At 39.1% G+C, this 17224-nt stretch overlaps 1 protein-coding gene across 1 annotated transcript in view; it reads left to right on the plus strand.

Moving 5' to 3' along the window:
* The window catches only part of DOCK2 (dedicator of cytokinesis 2), a 4134711-nt gene that overhangs the window by 2991047 nt on the left and 1126440 nt on the right, over positions 1–17224 (plus strand). The window contains exon 29 of the mRNA XM_044069535.1: positions 9768–9862. Within this exon, the coding sequence (XP_043925470.1) occupies positions 9768–9862 (95 nt within the window). The remainder of the gene's footprint in view (positions 1–9767; positions 9863–17224) is intronic.

A 17224-nucleotide genomic window follows, 5' to 3' on the forward strand; every position in this document is an offset into this window, starting at 1 on the left:
TTGTGGACATCATAGTATCTTAACATTGGTGGACTGGCAATTTTCTGTTTCAGGTCATCAAATGCTCTCTTTGCATTGTTCCATCTAGGACCAGGTAACATTTTTGCATGTCTACTCTCTTAAAGAAGTTGATACTTCACTGAAATCTGCTATAAACTTGCCCAAATAGTTAACCATGCCAAGTAAACTCTGTAAAGCTTGGACATTGTCTGTAGCTGGCATCTCAAGAAAGGCTGTTTGTTTCGAAGTATCAGATTGTAAGCCTGAACAGGTAAATAAATGACCGACATAAGTAACTTTTGGTAGCCTGAATTTACATTTCAAAGGATTGAGCTTTAGATTCACTTTACTTGCTCTTTCCAAAACTTTCCTGAAGTTTCTGTCATGCTCTGCGTCACCATTGCCTCCAACTAGTAAATCGTCTACTATTATAACACACAGCCTGAAATAAATTTGCTTCATTGCATGCTGAAAGACTTAACTGGCAGATTTTATTCCAAAAGGCATTCTGATAAATCTGTATCTGCCAAATGGCATACTGAATGTAGTCAGCAGTGAAGATTTGTGATCAAGCATTACTTGCCAAAATGAACTCTTTGCATCTAAGAGAGAAAAAACAGTGGCAATTGGCATGAGGGTAACAAATTCTTCGACTGTACGCATAGGATGGTGGGGGTCTCTTTAATGCTTTAAGTCTTTTGGGTCAATAAATATTATGATTTCATCAGAGCTTTTCTTATGAGTGATTACCATGAAAGTCACCCATTCAGTTGGTTCTGTAACTGGACAAATCACACCTTGCTGCACCATTTTATCTAACTGGACTTTGACTCTGTCTCACATAGCTGTCAGACCTCTTCTTACTTGGCAGACCACTGGACTCACCCCTGGGTCTAATTTCATAGAGTATACAACTGGAAGTTTACCTAGCTTGTCTTTGAAAATGTCAGCATACTCTGTGAAAATAGCATTGGTGAAACTGGGACTAACATGTGCTTACATGATAGACGTCTTTGGTAAAAGAAAGCAGTTTCATTTTTAAACTGTCTCTCAGACCTAATAATGACTGTATAGGTCTTCTGACTACATAAAAATGCAAACTGTAACTGTTCCCAACTGAATGGCATGGAAGCACTACTGCGCCTTTCGTGTGAATCTATTCACCTCTATAAGCAATAAGCTTCACACAGTTGGTCAAATTACGTTGTTCACCAGCTCTTAATCTAGCAAATGTTTCTGCTGACTTAATATTGCAATTTAAGCCATTGTCCACTCTGAGTTCTGTGGGTTTACTAATCAGGAGAGTACAAAACACTTTGTTTTTTGCCGACAAATTTACTGCATTAACCTTTTCACCAACCACTGATACACCATCTACATAGAAAGTAGAGCTGCAGCTTTCTATATGATCAACCTGCTTTCTTGAGTGACCTTTCTTAATAAATGAATGAGGCTTGCTTGATTTACAAAGCTTTTGAAAGTGGTTCCATTTTTTGCACTTGCGGCATTGATGACCAAATGCTAAGCACTTTTTGTTGGACTTGTGATTGGCACCACAATTACGACAGTTAACAATGAGACTTGACTTGGATTTTGCTGACTCATCCTTGTGCTGCACTGAGTATGTCCATTTTACTGAGCTAGTCTTAGAACTTGCTGGAAAGGTACAAGCTGTCACTGGAAATTCCACAGGGGCTGTAGCTGTCATGTTCTTAGGCCTGTTTCTGTTAACCACATGCTACATGCTGTCTATGTTTGCTCTAGAGGCTGCTGAAACCATGCTCTGATCACTTGCAAGCATATTTGTGTGCCTTTCTGTAAGCTCGTGTATTTGACAAATCTCTATGGCTTTGCTCAATTTTAAATCACTCTCTCGATCTTTCTCACTGCAGCATTATTAACACCTCACACAAGTCTGTCCTTTATCAGCTCATCTTTCATATCACCAAATCTGCACATTTTAGCTTTGTTTCTCAAGTCAGTAATATAAGCTACAAGAGTTTATCCTGGCTTTTGGTCTCTCATATAAAGTAAGTGCCTCTCCAATGTAACATTTGTCTGGGGGTTACACATTTCTCTAAATTTATGTTTCAAGCACTCAGGGTCCTCCCTTGATTCAGCTTGTACAACAGTATGACAATTTTTCCCTTCTCCTGCATATACTGCTGGTGCATACACAAATGAATGCTCTCTTTCAATGGCTTCTGACCCCACTAGATTAAGCAGAATGAATAAATGCCCTTGTATGTCCATCTTTATCAGAAAAAGCTGCTTTTATGAAAATATTGTATTCCTGCTCAAATACTCTCCAATTTTCTGCAACATTATGATCAGATACAAGTGGACTGGGTCTGCAAAATGCCTCTGCCATGCCAACACACAGTAATAAAGACTCTTGGAATTATGTACAAACATACATACATATATGTCAGAAATTTATGCCTAAAACTTGTAATTATGCTCAATAACACAGTAGACTCTTTAAAATAACTGTACTTTGTGAAATAAGTCTCCGCAGCACAAGAACACTTTGAAATCACTGTACTTTGTGAAACCACTCTTATCAATGTAAGAAACACTTTGAAATGACTGCACTTTGCAAATGAACTGTACACAGCACAAGAAACTTCTCAAAATGACTGTACTTTGCAAAATAACTCTGTACCGTGTAAAAAACACTTTGAAATGACAGCACTTTGCGTAATAACTGTCATTTGCATACAGTAAACTCTTCAAAATAATTGTAATGTAATAAACACACACTGCAAACACTTTGCACACTGAAATAGTTTGAACAACTCTAGTTATACTTTGAATGGCTTTAGTCAATGTGAAATAGTAGCGCATATCAAGAAACATGGTCATTTACTAAAAAAATGCAGTCACTTTGCTTTTCCATGTTCATTTTGCCCTTTTATTATACTCGTTATGCTCATTTGACTTCTATCATGCTCATTATACTTTGTTTGTGCTCATTTTACTTTTAACATGCTCTTTATACAAATCAGAAGTAATTCTGAATGCTCTCATAAGTATTTTGAATAATTCTATCAACTATCATGGTTTTGAACATTTCACTTAATAATACGTTTTGTGCTTTTCCTTTGAATAATAATGCATTTTGTGCTTTGCAAATGCTTTGTATATCAGTTATTTATGCAATATTTAATTACCTGAAATTCATTTCTGACATTTTTTCAATGGTTTGAACGGGTTGGGATGAGTCATTCCTCTGTATACCTCCATCTCTAACTGTGCACCTCATGGCTTGACTTCTGGCTTTTTGCTGCTCAGACATCCTGGTTCCAACAGCATGTCTTTCAGGCATGTCACTTCTAACACCATGTCACTCAGACATGCTACTTCTAACACCATGTCTTTCAGACATCCCACTTCTGACACCATGTCGTTTGTCCAGTCAGGATAAAACAGATGAATGGTTGTGGGTTCGATTTAAGCAGCTTTATTATATACAAACACATCAGGACTGAGGCTTAGTAACTTAAACTTAAATAAACTTATAAACAGACTGACTACTGCACTCATACATGTTAACACTCTGGCTGTTCACTCAAAATGGCACTGCTGCCTGCCCGTGCTCTCTATTTATACACAAGCGACCTCACTTTGAAATGCTTCTTAAAGTCACAACACACACTCTGATCTACAAAAGCTTCTGCCTTTTTGCCAGTAGCATACAATTTCACAATAGATTTAAAATACGGAAAGGAGGTACTAAGCCTGTATAGAACATGCTGGTATGATTTACTCCATGGCATAATTGTAAATTGCATGGATTGCCAAATGTATGCAGACATTAAAAATTCTCTAGGCCTAAGTCCATGTAGGCACTGCAGCTCATGTCCATATAGCTTTCCCTCATCTCCCATTGGAGAATCCACCTTTCTTTGTACGCCTGTGGGTTAAAACTCTATGTTGATTTATAATTCTCATGATAGTTCTTTGTTAACTTTTCAAAGCCGGGGGGAGCATAACATGCATAGAAGAAAGCTTAAAAATTCTGTAAAAGAAAAACTGTTAACCTTAAACAAACAGAAAAACATTTCTTCACTTTTTTTGAAAAAGTGAAAGCATAACTTAAGGATCTACATGTTAATGAAGCCTACCGGCATGTGGGATCACACTGAGCAAAAACTCACCTTCAGGGTTTGTACATTTTGTAACACTCTTTCACCACATTAAAATTAATTTAAAAGTACAGATTTGTTTATCTATTTGTAAAATGTGTGAATCCACTATCTCAGGGAAGAAAAATTAATCAGTCACAAAAGCCAAAAATCGGAGACATGTGTTAAATATGTATTATTTTGTTTACTATTTGTTCACTGAGTAAGTGGACTGGTCTACTGACTCTTTTAAGCCACTACCCAATGTCAATGAGCAAAAAATACATCACAGTCTTTTAGTCAACAGTATACAGCATTGATGATACCTTTGAAAATTTCATTTTCTGAAGTTTAAAAATCTAGTGCTTGTCACTGTTTGTTGTAATTCATCCTTTTTTATACCATGATTATATGTGGGATGCAAAAAGAAAAGGACAGATAGATGGAATATGACAGGTCTTACTGTTCTGAAGTTCATGCATTAGCAATGATCAATTAGGTCCATCTGTCAAAGTTATACCAGTCAGTTCATCAACTCATAGCACTCACAGAATTAGGTTTGTGGATGGGGTGAGAGGCCTACAATATAGGCTTTTTACTGTTTTTGAAGGTAGATTTTAGAGATAAAATAATGGCGTGAAAAGTGCACATTAAATGTGTTTATTTATTTATTTGTTAAAATATTAAGTAAACTAGCGCTATGACCTTTTTCATCATCCACCCAAGCCAAAGACAACCAAGCATGAAAATGGTACATGACATAATAAGCTCTCTTCAATAAGTAGAAAAGTGATGGTAAGATACAGAAAGACATGTTATAAATACAACATGCATCCTCTACAGAGGTTTAAGAAATGAGCATTGTGAAAAAGAAAGCATATTATTTAGCAGTTAATATAATGACAACCTGCCCAAATGGACTGAGAGGGATGATAACACGAATGTAAATCACAAGCTGAATTATGTACTTTGTAGGATAGATATAATACATGAGAAGCTTGAGTTATGTATTTATTTATTTAGTTAGTTATTCATTCATTCATTCATTCATTTATTTTGAAGCAAAAAATGTTCAACAATTTAGAGTTGACTAAGGGTGTTCTCAATGAATGAGAATATAATCCAGTACTTTTATGCTAAATAGGATAAATAATCTTAATAGCTCCATCCTAGGGGTGATACAGGGAGACAGGGTGGATCTGTTTGTGAATGTGTCCAAGGCAAGTAATTTCAGTCTTAAGCAAGCTTCTAACATCACTAGAAATTATGCCAAAATGCACATAAAAATAATCTATTTTAGCAATGGATAATTAACTAGTGCCATTTTAGTGAGATCCACTGAGTGATACTAAAGTAGAAGATGTTTAATAGGCCAACCTGCTTTGTCAGGGATGTCTGACAACTCTCAGTTCACAGTTTTCACATAATGTCTAAACCTTTTGTAGTCCTTATAACATCTTTTTTATTAAAGTCTAGGTCCTGTGCATACCAGCATAGTATAAGTTCTTATGTAGTTACTAGGCATATGGTTCATGAGACCATTAAGGGACTTAGTCCAAATTCCCAATTGCCCAAAGTATTGTCTGGTTAAAAGATTTGCTCAGAGCCACACAATATGCAAATGAAGGTGGGGAGATTCAAACCATGTACATTTGGAACAGGAAACTGCTCATTAACAAGTCAGAGCTTTAGTCCTCTTCTCTTAACTGCAAGCCTATCAGATTCCAGTTCAGCCTATAGCAGATAGCATTACTTAAAGCTAATAGTTTAAATAAAAAATACTTAAGGTTCAGGCATTCCTGACCCAAAGCCACATTCATACGTACATGGTTACTGAAACATAGTTTCAGGGTATTATTAGCACTCCCACCAAACCCAGGTTCAGCACCTTCCATTCTTTGAGATGCACACTGAAAATTGCCAGGACATCTCCATATTTATATGACTTCATAATATCTTGTCAGATTCCACATGACATGAACCTTGAAATTCTCAAGGTCTTGGTACTCTAAACCAAGTAAATTATCATAATCTAGCAAATAACAGTTAGGAGCCAACTGTACCAGAAGTCGTTCCAGAAAAGTATATCCACAAAGGTAATTCCTCCAAGAATTACCTTTGTGGATATACTTTTCTGGAACGACTTCTGGTACAGTTGGCTCCTAACTGCTTCGTTCACCTGTGTCTTTTGGCTACTTTGTGGTTTTTTAGTATTTTGAATATTCTAGCAAATGATATGTCTCTTCCCATGCCTACTGCCAATCATGATATGTAGTAAAAGATTTGGAAAAGATGTCTATTAAGCCCAATATGTTGATAGACTCTTACTAAGATTATGGTTAAGGAGACTATAAAGCAGCTTTTCCACATAATCTGGTACTGGTAGCAGATTAACACTAACCTCCTTTAAGCATATTTTTCCCATATTTCCAAGATGAAAATTTTTTTGCCACACTAGAGTCATCTGGACTGCTTTTAAAGGTTGCTAGAAAAGTGCTTTGCTTGATAGGTTCATAGGTAAATACTAGGCTGGCTAGCTTATCTTCTGAACCACTTTAAGCACAGCCAGTTTCACTTTCAAAGGTGAGAATCAAACCCTGTACCTTTTGTCTGTGGGTAAGCAACTTAAACATTACGCCAACTCCCAACCTGATATGCAATCCTATTCCAGAAAAGGGGACTATGTCCAGAAACCTGTTTTCCGGTCTAGTATTGTTGATGTGACAGTATAGGTTTAGGTCTGTATAGTGAGTGTTTGCTTTACCACTGGTTCTGTTTAGAGATATAGTAAACCTCCAGACATTGGACCCGAACCAATTTGGTTTCGTCAAGGGCAGATCAGGCCTACTCAACCTGTTGGCAGTCTTTGAGAAGGCAACCAAAGCAATGGATGAGGGCAAAATGGTTCACACTACCTACTTTGATCTGGCCAAGGCATTTGACAGAATACACAACTCGAGCATTGTTGACAAACTCAAGAGGTTAGGTACAAACTCGTATGTCATCCAGTACCAGCACAGCAGCAAGAAAAAAACAACTCGTCCCCCAGGGATGGGTAAACTGGCATTGGCCGCTCCTTCCCACATTCACTGTGTTGGATCTTAACAACACTCAAGCTAACTTAACTTGAGCCAGCTGGGTTATAGAGAACTTTATCCCTCTGCACTGCAATGTATAAGCACAATATTGCAGCAAATAGATAAACCAGTACCATGGACTTTAGTGTCAGAAGTGTTTCTTTGTTGATGAATACTAAAATGCAGTAAAAAACAGGTTTTGCTGCTCACAATACACCTTCAGTTAATCTAAAAGTACTTTTGAACCACAAATTTAAATATTCTAATGCCAAATCACATGGCAAGTCCTAATTTCATGAGATATGTGGGAGGTTGGCATAATGCTTAAGGTGTTTACCTTACCAAATGCAAGTTGCAGGGTTTTATTCTCACGTAGGGTAATTGGCTAGGCTTAAAATGGTCCACAAGGGCAGTTAACCTAGTACCAGGCTATGAACCTATAGCAGCATGTATCCAATATATATCAGCTTGCTGACAAAAAGTATGTAAAACAATTAATATTCAATTAATCAAAAATGCATAAAAAATCCTAATGTGCAAGGGGATAGTTTAATGTATGCATTAAGGGAATTGGATGTCCTGTAGTACAGCTCATCTAGTGGAAAGAATATAAATATAATAAAAAATTAATAAAAAACAAAACTAGTAATATTTATAGACAATATGTATATTTGTATGTGCGTTGAGGACATTAGGTGCCCTGAAGTATATCATCTAATGAAAGAATTAAAAAAAATTGTATTTAAAGTAATAATATGTAGTAAACCCAGACTTGATATATATATATATATATATATATATATATATATATATATATATATATATATATATATATATATATATATATATATATATATATATAATATTATGGAGTTAGGCTAAAAATCACTCAAATGCATTGTTCAGTCCTGGAAAAAAAAATAGAGTTTTAGTGTTAGTAATCCACATTCATTCTTTGTAATTTAGCCTTTTGTGTAGATGGCATGCATTAGGCTGATTTTTAAAACATTGATCAATTCCAGTAAATGTAAAAAATGACTGTAGAATGGTGTATACTATGTTTATAAAGTGCAGTAGATAATTTCTTTTATCAAATATCATTTTGGTGTTCCCTGATCCATAAAATAAAAGCTCTAGATATCTGACTGATGTAGAATATACAACATATACAGCCCACCAGATAAATCATCCATTTGATTGTAGGGATAATAAAATCACATATATCGAAAAACACTTATTGGTATTACAAGTAGTGAAGCTGTTCATTTGATTGTTATGTGTACAAACATCTCAGTATCCATATGAAAAACAACTCCTAGGTTTAGTCTAACTATCCTTTGTATGGGCATTAGGTCTACACTGTTTATGTTCACCCAAATTATGTCCTAAGTTTTTTCCTCTCAGGTATGTAAAGCTGCATCTCTCTGGTAAAATGGAATTAAAATATTGATCACTGTGTAATAGAAGCCATAATAAGGGAACCACAAACTTCATCTTGTGTAAATCACTGCCGTAAATAGTCACGGATTCAATCTGAGTTTTTGAAAAAATGGGTCTGATCTGTCTTCTAATTAAACTATGACAACATCTTGGCTATATCTCATTATGTTGGACATTCCGTTTTTTTGAATCTTAAAAATTCCCATGTTCCACATTGAAAAGATTTATCACACAACTCATTGTTTTGTTTTTTTAACAAATATTCATGATAAATGATATAGAATCATATTAATTCATCAAAGAAACTTTTGCTTGTATGAAATGACAGATTAACCATTTTGTGAGAGTAGCATATTTGTCTAGTATGTCAATGAAATCTGCATTTTAGTATGTGATTTCATTGCTGCGAAAGGAAAATGATGGTGTATTGTCTATATACTTTATATGTTTGCATAAATTTAAATTATCTTTACTTCATGACCTGCTGAGGCCATCCATCTGTCCTTCCTTTCCATGACGTACATACTATGTAAGCTAAACATAGGGTAAGAAAAGCAGAGGAGGCGATAAACTGCACTGCCGTTTCAAACTTCACTTATAGCTCTCTGCACTTAAAATAAATTACTGTATTTAAGCCACTGTTTAATATGTAACGGTGTCAGCAATAGTGCAGTGACTAAAAAAGATACATGTAAATGATTCATTGGCCATGGAAACTTCCAAAGCAACACAGTTCTTAACATTAGAATGAGTGTCATAATGTGTTTTTCTCCCCATCCACAAATCCTGGTGAAAACTGATTGCATTAGTTCCAAGGAGACTACTTCTGTCTTTCTTAGTGATGGACATGATAACAAGAATAAACAGAGCTGTATGTTAACAAAGCACAGTTCTGTCATAAAACAGAGCTTCAGTGCTTCAAGCAGAAGCTCTACAACAGAATGATAAATGATGCTGAACTGTTTCTTCTGTCTACCAGACACTGTAATATAACTTTATAAAGGCATAGCCTTCCATCAGTGCTGCAAGAAAGCAATCTTTTTATACTGAATGAAGTTCAGATGCATGCTGATTTTCTGCAGCATTTTTTTGGCAATTGTAATATTTTATTTTACATTTGCAGGACTTCTTGATGGAGACTTTTATTATGTTTAAAGACTTGATTGGGAAGAATGTTTACCCACCAGACTGGATGACAATGAGCATGGTGCAAAACAGGTAATTAATTATACAGCATGGTAGAAAAACGAGTAATTAATTATACATTAGAATGTGCGTGTAAGGTTTAAATGTTCATTCTGTGAGGATGGAAAAGCTTGAATAGGAGGTTTACTTGCCAAAAGCACTCACCACTTAATGTCACTGTAATTTATGTACATCAATAATGCTTTAAATTTCTACATTGTATCAGCTGAGGAAAATGCAGTACAAAAGCATGTCTAGAAGTCCTTTCTAATCACAAGTATGTTAATTCAGAAATTGCAGCCTTTCCATTTGACTTCCAGATTCCAGATTTTATACAAATGTGCTGTAATAAATATCCTTACCCCCCCCCCCTGTGCTGTGGGTAAAATCAGCCTGAAGAAAGAAAAAGTGGGATCTGCATCATAACTCAGAAGAGTATAAATTTGAATAAGATGATACTAAACAGAATAATAGTCACTGCGATACCACTCACCATACTACTGCTAAAAAGTCACTGTTAATACTGTTTACTACCCATCCAATGCTCTCGATTCACAACTGACTTTTATAGAGATCTCATAAACAACCAAAATCATCCACACTGCAGCATAAACAACATACGCCATCCACAGTGACCTCATGAACAACCAACGGCATTCACAGAGTTTATTACGAGAGTAGGAGAGTGCAAGCAGATTGCTAGTCCTTTTTCCTGTATCACACCCGAATCTATATTACTTCATCTAAGAGTCATTTCAATGAAGCTGTCTTCATTAACCCCAAATCAGCGAACTGAATTTTTATGAATGTTCACTACTCAGAAAGATTTCACAAGTGAAAGGAAGCATTTAACCAACAGCACAACTTTGCCCTTTTCCCCATCACAGTTTGATCCTGAAGTTAGCATATATATTTAGGGGGGTGTGAGGGGCACAGCCCCCCACATTGGAGGGGTGTGGGGGGCAAAGCCCCCCACTTGGGTGGGTTTGATATACTACAGTTTGCATTCCGATATGGTGTTGGCCTGGTGATTACTTTCCCTAGTGAATTTTTTTGATGGGTTCGTTCACAGAAAGTTAGTTTGCTGATTTGGGGTCGATCAAGTCAGCTACGTTGAAATGACTTTTGGATGAAGTAAAAAAGACCCATGACACACATGCACGCGCACACACTCACACACACACACACACACACACACACACACACACACACACACACACACACACACACACACACACACACACACCACTACAGACTATTTAGAGTAAGCAATTCAACTGTAATAGGGTACCTGAGGAGATCTATATTATTAAATAAAACTCCCAAACTGATAAAACAACCAATGAAAAAAAAAAATGTACTAAGAGAAAACAATAACACTGGTTGTAACAAGGTTAAAAACAAAAGCATTTAATGGAGTAAGCGCTTTCATGGATACACCGCTTCTTCAGACTACAATCAAACAAACAGCATCACATTTAAATGCTAAAACAATCAAACTAATTATGACATCATACAATTAAAACATAGTTTACTTAAAGGAACACTGTATAGCAACTCTTAAAACAATAAAATCAATGCTTCGGTGGCATTGCCTTGAAAAAGGTTTTAAGTGAAACCATGCTGTTCAAGCCCAGAGGCTTGTCAGCATGGAATCGCAAAATCCATTCTTGTTCAACTAGTTCAGTAGTATTTTTAAAGTCTCCCCCTCTCTTCTTAGCAGCTACAATCTGAAGTACTAAAAACTTAAATGTGTGGTCCATGCCTTCCTTCATGTTATGCATAGCTAGTGCACTGTTTTCTTTCATATTCCTGATGTCCCTAAAATGTTGTAGTATCCTGTCCTTAAGGCAATGATTAGTTTTACCTACATAGAAAGAAAAACATTTAAGACAATAGCTAAAATAAATAACATTACAGGTCCTACAATTAGCATAGATATTGAGGTCAATCTTAAAACCTAAACTGGAATGTATAAAAGGTCCTCCCGTGTGTATATGTCTGCATTCCATACAATTTCTGCATGCATAAGTACCTCTTCTCTCTGACCTAGGAAACTTAGTAAAATCAGCAGTTCTATAACACAAAGGCTTTTTGAGGACCTATTATTGCGAAAGGTAAAGTTTGATGTTAAGTTGTCTATCTCGCCTTCATTCTTGCTGGATGGGTTCGGAGCCGATCCTCGGCTCCAACTCGGCCTTCTACTAAAGCTCGAGAGCTATTTACCAGCTCAAGGCTTCCCCATATCCCACAATGCTAGGCGACAGATACCCAGATCTCGTTTGCCGCTTCAGCTACGAGGTTGCGATTTTACCGGCTCCAGGTCGTATAAATCTTTTCTTGTATTTTTACTGTCAATATTCTCTTATTTTTTGATAATCTTCCCTCTTAGTTTAATTAGATTGTGTACCCCTTGAGATCCCACTTAGAAACTCGTTTTTTTGTTGTTACAGAGTCCCCCCCACCTTTAGGGTAGTGTTAGGCCTTATTAGCTACTTTTACTTAGTCTTATAGTTTGTTCTTGTATTTTATATATATATATATATATATATATATATATATATATATATATATATATATATATATATATATATATATATATATATATATATATATATATATATTTGTTAGTAATAGTTGTGTGGTTATAGTTATTATTATTACTGTTAGTTTTACCTAGTGCGTGTGTGCCTTGTTTTAAGCACTAGTTCCTGTTCCCTTTGGTATCCCTTTTTTAATATGTCTAAAGATACCAAAGTCTCAGGTTTCAAGAAGTGTGACTAGTGCTGTCAGAAGATGTCTCTGACAGACGTCACACTTCTTGTGTTTATTGCTTGGGCCCCCTACACCTGCAGGACTCTTGTTCGGTCTGCCACACCTTTAGTCCAAGAGTCCTGCAGGAGCATAGGAACAAGCTCATTTTGAGGGGCTTACTTAAGCCAGGAGGATCCCCGGCTAAGCCTCAGTCAGGAAAATCCTTAAAGCCCGCCAAACCATTGGCTAGCTGTTCGGAACCATCACTGAGCGGAGCTCCTGCTTCCTCGTCGGTTCCGGCTGGAACCGACACTTCGAGACCTCAGTCGGCTCCGACCGTAAACATTCGAGGTCCCCCTCTTTAGAGTCCGTTTGTTTGGTTCTGAGGTTTCCATTGCTTCAATCAGAGCAGAGCCATAGGTCCCACTCCTCTCGGTCTGCCAGACTATCCGATCATGACTCGGAGAGGGTTGTCAGTAGGCTCCTAAAGTCACAGGCACTGGCCAAAATGTTGACCAGCCCTTCTCAACAGACTGTGGCTATCCCTGTGACTTCAACAGTTCCTCCTCCAACTCTTCCACTGTGTTCAGAGCCGGAGCTCATTGGGGCTCGAATCGTCAGAACGTCGGAGCCGATACCACACCTTTCGGCTCCCTCGTCGGCTCCAATCTCTTCATTGGTTCCGTCCTTGGAGGGATCCAGGTGCCAAGACTCCCTCGTCGGCTCTGAGGGGGCGAGTGGCATCGGACCCTTGTCCGACCCCATTCTCCCTCTCGGGGCCTTGGCGCAGGTGAGCTCGGCCCCAACATCGACCTCGGAGCCATCCCTCTCGGTACCAGGAGGGGTTCACATCTCTTCAGGGACCCTCTTCTCTGCCTAATAGGGGTGCCTTCGAGGTCATGAGGAGCGTGCTGACTCCTGTGTCGGCTCCGCAATCGACCCCTTCGGCTCCTCCCCCCATGGTGCCTGCATCAGTCTCTGTCCACCCTCCTGACCCCAAGCGTGGAGAACAGACCCTCCAGGTCACCCCATTGGGTGTATCTTCCTCTACCGAGGCCTCCCCTGATCATTCAGAGGAGCCCCCTCGGAAGAGAAAATGCAAGAGGAAACATGTTGACTCCCCTGAGTCAGTCACATCTGACACCGACTTGGAGGATTCGGAAGGGTCCCCAAGGTCCCCCTCAGAGGATGTCTCCTTTTCAGACATCCTTGAGATCCTTAGGCAGAGGGGGAACTGGACTGCCCTTAACCCTTCTGAGGATGAGTTGATGTACCTGGATGCATTTGGTTCTCGCCATTCCACCTCCTGTGTGTCTCTGCCTTTCGACCCGCTCATGGAAGTGGTGGCTTGGAAGGCATTGACAGCCCCGGAAACAGTGGAACCAGCTCCCCGCAGGCCCACTAAATTCATTACAGCCCCATCTGACAAACAGTTTCTGACAAAGGATGTCCCTGTTGATGCCATGGTGGTGGCAGCAGCCACTAAGAAGGAGTTGGCTGACCCTTCGGTGCCTGTCCAGCCACCTAATAAAGAATCTAGGACAATGGACAGGTACGGGAAGCGGATGTTTTCTTCAGCGACCTTTTCCATGCGGTCGCTGAATTATCTGTGCCATTTCACCCGCCTTCAAAGGAATCTTCTCAAGGAGCTGGGTGATACCCTTCAGGATCCATCAGCTGTGGGGTCTCAGGAAAAGATTAACTCCCAGCTGGCGACCCTTAACTCTATAGTCAACTTCTCTATGCGGCTCATTTCTTATGCAGCCGATGGGGTGAGTAGGGCTGCAGGTACAGGCGTGGCTTTGAGAAGACATGCCTAGATGCGGTTATGTAACTTTGCTGACCCCTTTAAGGCATCCTTCACCAATACCCCCTTCGATGGTTCGACTTTGTTTGGACAACAGGTGAAGGATACCCTTACCAGGTGTGAGCAGGAAGGCAAGACTCTCTCTGCCATGGGAGTCCGTTTTTCTACTCCCTCTAGATCATACCCTAAAGGTCAGAAGAGTGGAAAAATGTGGTTTTGGAAACCCCAGGGAGTTGTGCATGACACACGTGGTGAGTTTCCCTCCAGGGGCAGAGGAGGGAACAATAATAGACGCCGCCCTAGGGGCAGAGGGGGTCCACAAAATCAGGGTAGCAGAGAATCTCTCTCTGACAAACCCTTTCAGCACCCCTGAGGGGCTGCCCGACTGTCCACCTTCGGATACAGTTGGGGGAAGATGGTCACTGTACCCAGAAGCCTGGCAACTTCTCACACAAGACAAATGGGTACGGTTTATCATATCCGAGGGTTACAAAATCCCCTTTGCCCACCCCCCTGTACAAACAAACAGGTCCCTTCCAGATGTTCCACCTGGTCTAAGGGAACAAGCAGTACTAGAAATTTCAAAACTGCTAGAAAAAAGGGCCATCCAGCCAGTCCCAGCAGACCAGCAAGGATCCGGGATTTACTCCAAGTTCTTTTTGGTACCAAAAAAGACAGGGGACTGGAGACCCATTTTGGATCTCAGCAGGTTAAACGAATCTGTTCAAAGAACGAAGTTCCGGATGGTCACGCTTCAGTCCATTCTATCCTTTTTGGGTCAGGACAATTGGATGTGCTCCATAGACCTTCAGGATGCGTACTACCATATCAGAATGCACAGACGCTCCAGGAGGTTTCTCCGCTTCTGGCTGGGAGCCAGTCACTATCAAATCAGAGCCCTGCCCTTTGGTCTCACCACAGCCCCCAGGGTGTTCACCAAATGCATGGCAGTGGTTACGGCTCACCTGAGATGGCGAGGATTCCAGGTGTTTCCATATCTAGATGACTGGCTCCTAACTGCTTCCACCAGGCATCAGCTACACCGAGCCAGGGATTACACCATCCAAACTTGCTCCGAGCTAGGTATCTCTATAAACTTTGAAAAGTCTGCATTGTCGCCTTGTCAGTCTATAACTTTTATAGCCGCAATATTAAATGTAAAAGAGCTGTCAGCAAAACTTTCCTTAGAAAGAGAATCAGACATTCGCCGACATGTTCAAACCTTACTACAGTGCAAGAGAATTCAGGCTAGATTTGTACTGAAAACCTTGGGTCTCATGGCAGCAGCAGTCATGTTACTCTCCTCCGTGCTTGGTCTTATCATTATCATGTTACTTCCCCTGGCTCGTTTTCACATGAGGATTCTTCAATGGATGCTTTTTACCCAATGGTCTCTTCAACAGCTTCCAATGTCTCACAACATAATAATCACCCAATCATGTAAAGACCACCTTTCTTGGTGGATGGTCTCCTCTCAAGTACTTCAAGGTAGACCATTTGTTCTTCCTCCGCCTGTTGCCTGTTGCTGCGACCTTTTCGCAACCCCTCTCAACAGCAAGTGCGATGACTTCTTCACTCTCTTCCCCCTCCCCGGCCACTCCCCCAGAGATGCTGTAGTTCACGATTGGTATAGAGAAGGTGAGAGAGTTGCTTTGCGACAAGGGGATGGAGAATAATAAAGTGCGGTTGATTTGCACATTGCTTGACATTGTATTGGATAATAATGTTTTTGTTTTTGGGGACACATGTTATTTACAGAAGGTTGGCATGGCTATGGGCACTGAGTGTGCCAATAGCTACGCCAACCTTTCTTTGGTCAAGTGGGAACATGAGTATATACTTTCTAGTGAACTGTTTAGTGGATCCATTGCCTGGTACATAAGATTTGTGGATGATATTTCTTTGTTGCGGCAGAGTTCTGAATAAGCTCTTACTAATTTCATTGTATAACTGAATGGGACTATGAGTTTTCTGAGGTTTACACACAAATATTCTGCTAATGAAATAGATTTACTTGATGTTAAGGTCAGCAAGCATTGGTTAGACTCTGTCAGGACTAGTCTGTATAGGAAGCCAGTGAGGAAGAACAACCTGTTGCACAACAATAGTATGCACCCGAAACACACTAAACAGAATATTATACAAGGACAAGTTTTTAGGATGATAAACAACCACTTGCAACTTGCTTTAGACCAACTTAAATCAGAATTAATTGAGAGAGGATATAAAGGGTATGATATTGATAAATGTATACTTGAGGCCTGGAGAACCAGGCATGATAGATGTAAACTTTATTATAATGAGAATATTGTTCTCTTACAGATGGAAGTTAGTAGGAATGATGTTGGACGTTGCACCAATAATGTGCTACAGATGCCTTTAACCTTTGCTAGTGACATTAATGTGGTATGTGAGGTTATTAATAAGAACTGGGATATTTTGTCTACAGTTGAAGGTCTTAAAGGGGTGACAGGTGATAAAACAAACTTTACCTTTTGCAATAATAGGTCCTCGAAAAGCTATTTGTGTTATAGAACTGCTGATTTTACTAAGTTTCCTAGGTCAGAGAGGATAGGTACTTATGCATGCAGAAATTGTATGGCGTGCAGACATATACACACGGGAGGACCTTTTACACATCCCAGTTTAGGCTTTAAGATTGACCCCAATATCTATGCTAATTGTAGGACCTGTAAAGTTATTTATTTTAGCTATTGTGTTAAATGTTTTTCTTTCTATGTAGGTAAAATGAATCATTGCCTTAAGAACAGGATACTACAACATTTTATGGACATCAGGAATATGAAAGAAAACCGTGCACTAGCTATGCATAA

This window comes from Protopterus annectens, chromosome 4.part0 (assembly GCF_019279795.1).
Source record: "Protopterus annectens isolate FY-2018-M chromosome 4.part0, PAN1.0, whole genome shotgun sequence".
Taxonomy (NCBI): Eukaryota; Metazoa; Chordata; order Ceratodontiformes; family Protopteridae; genus Protopterus; species Protopterus annectens.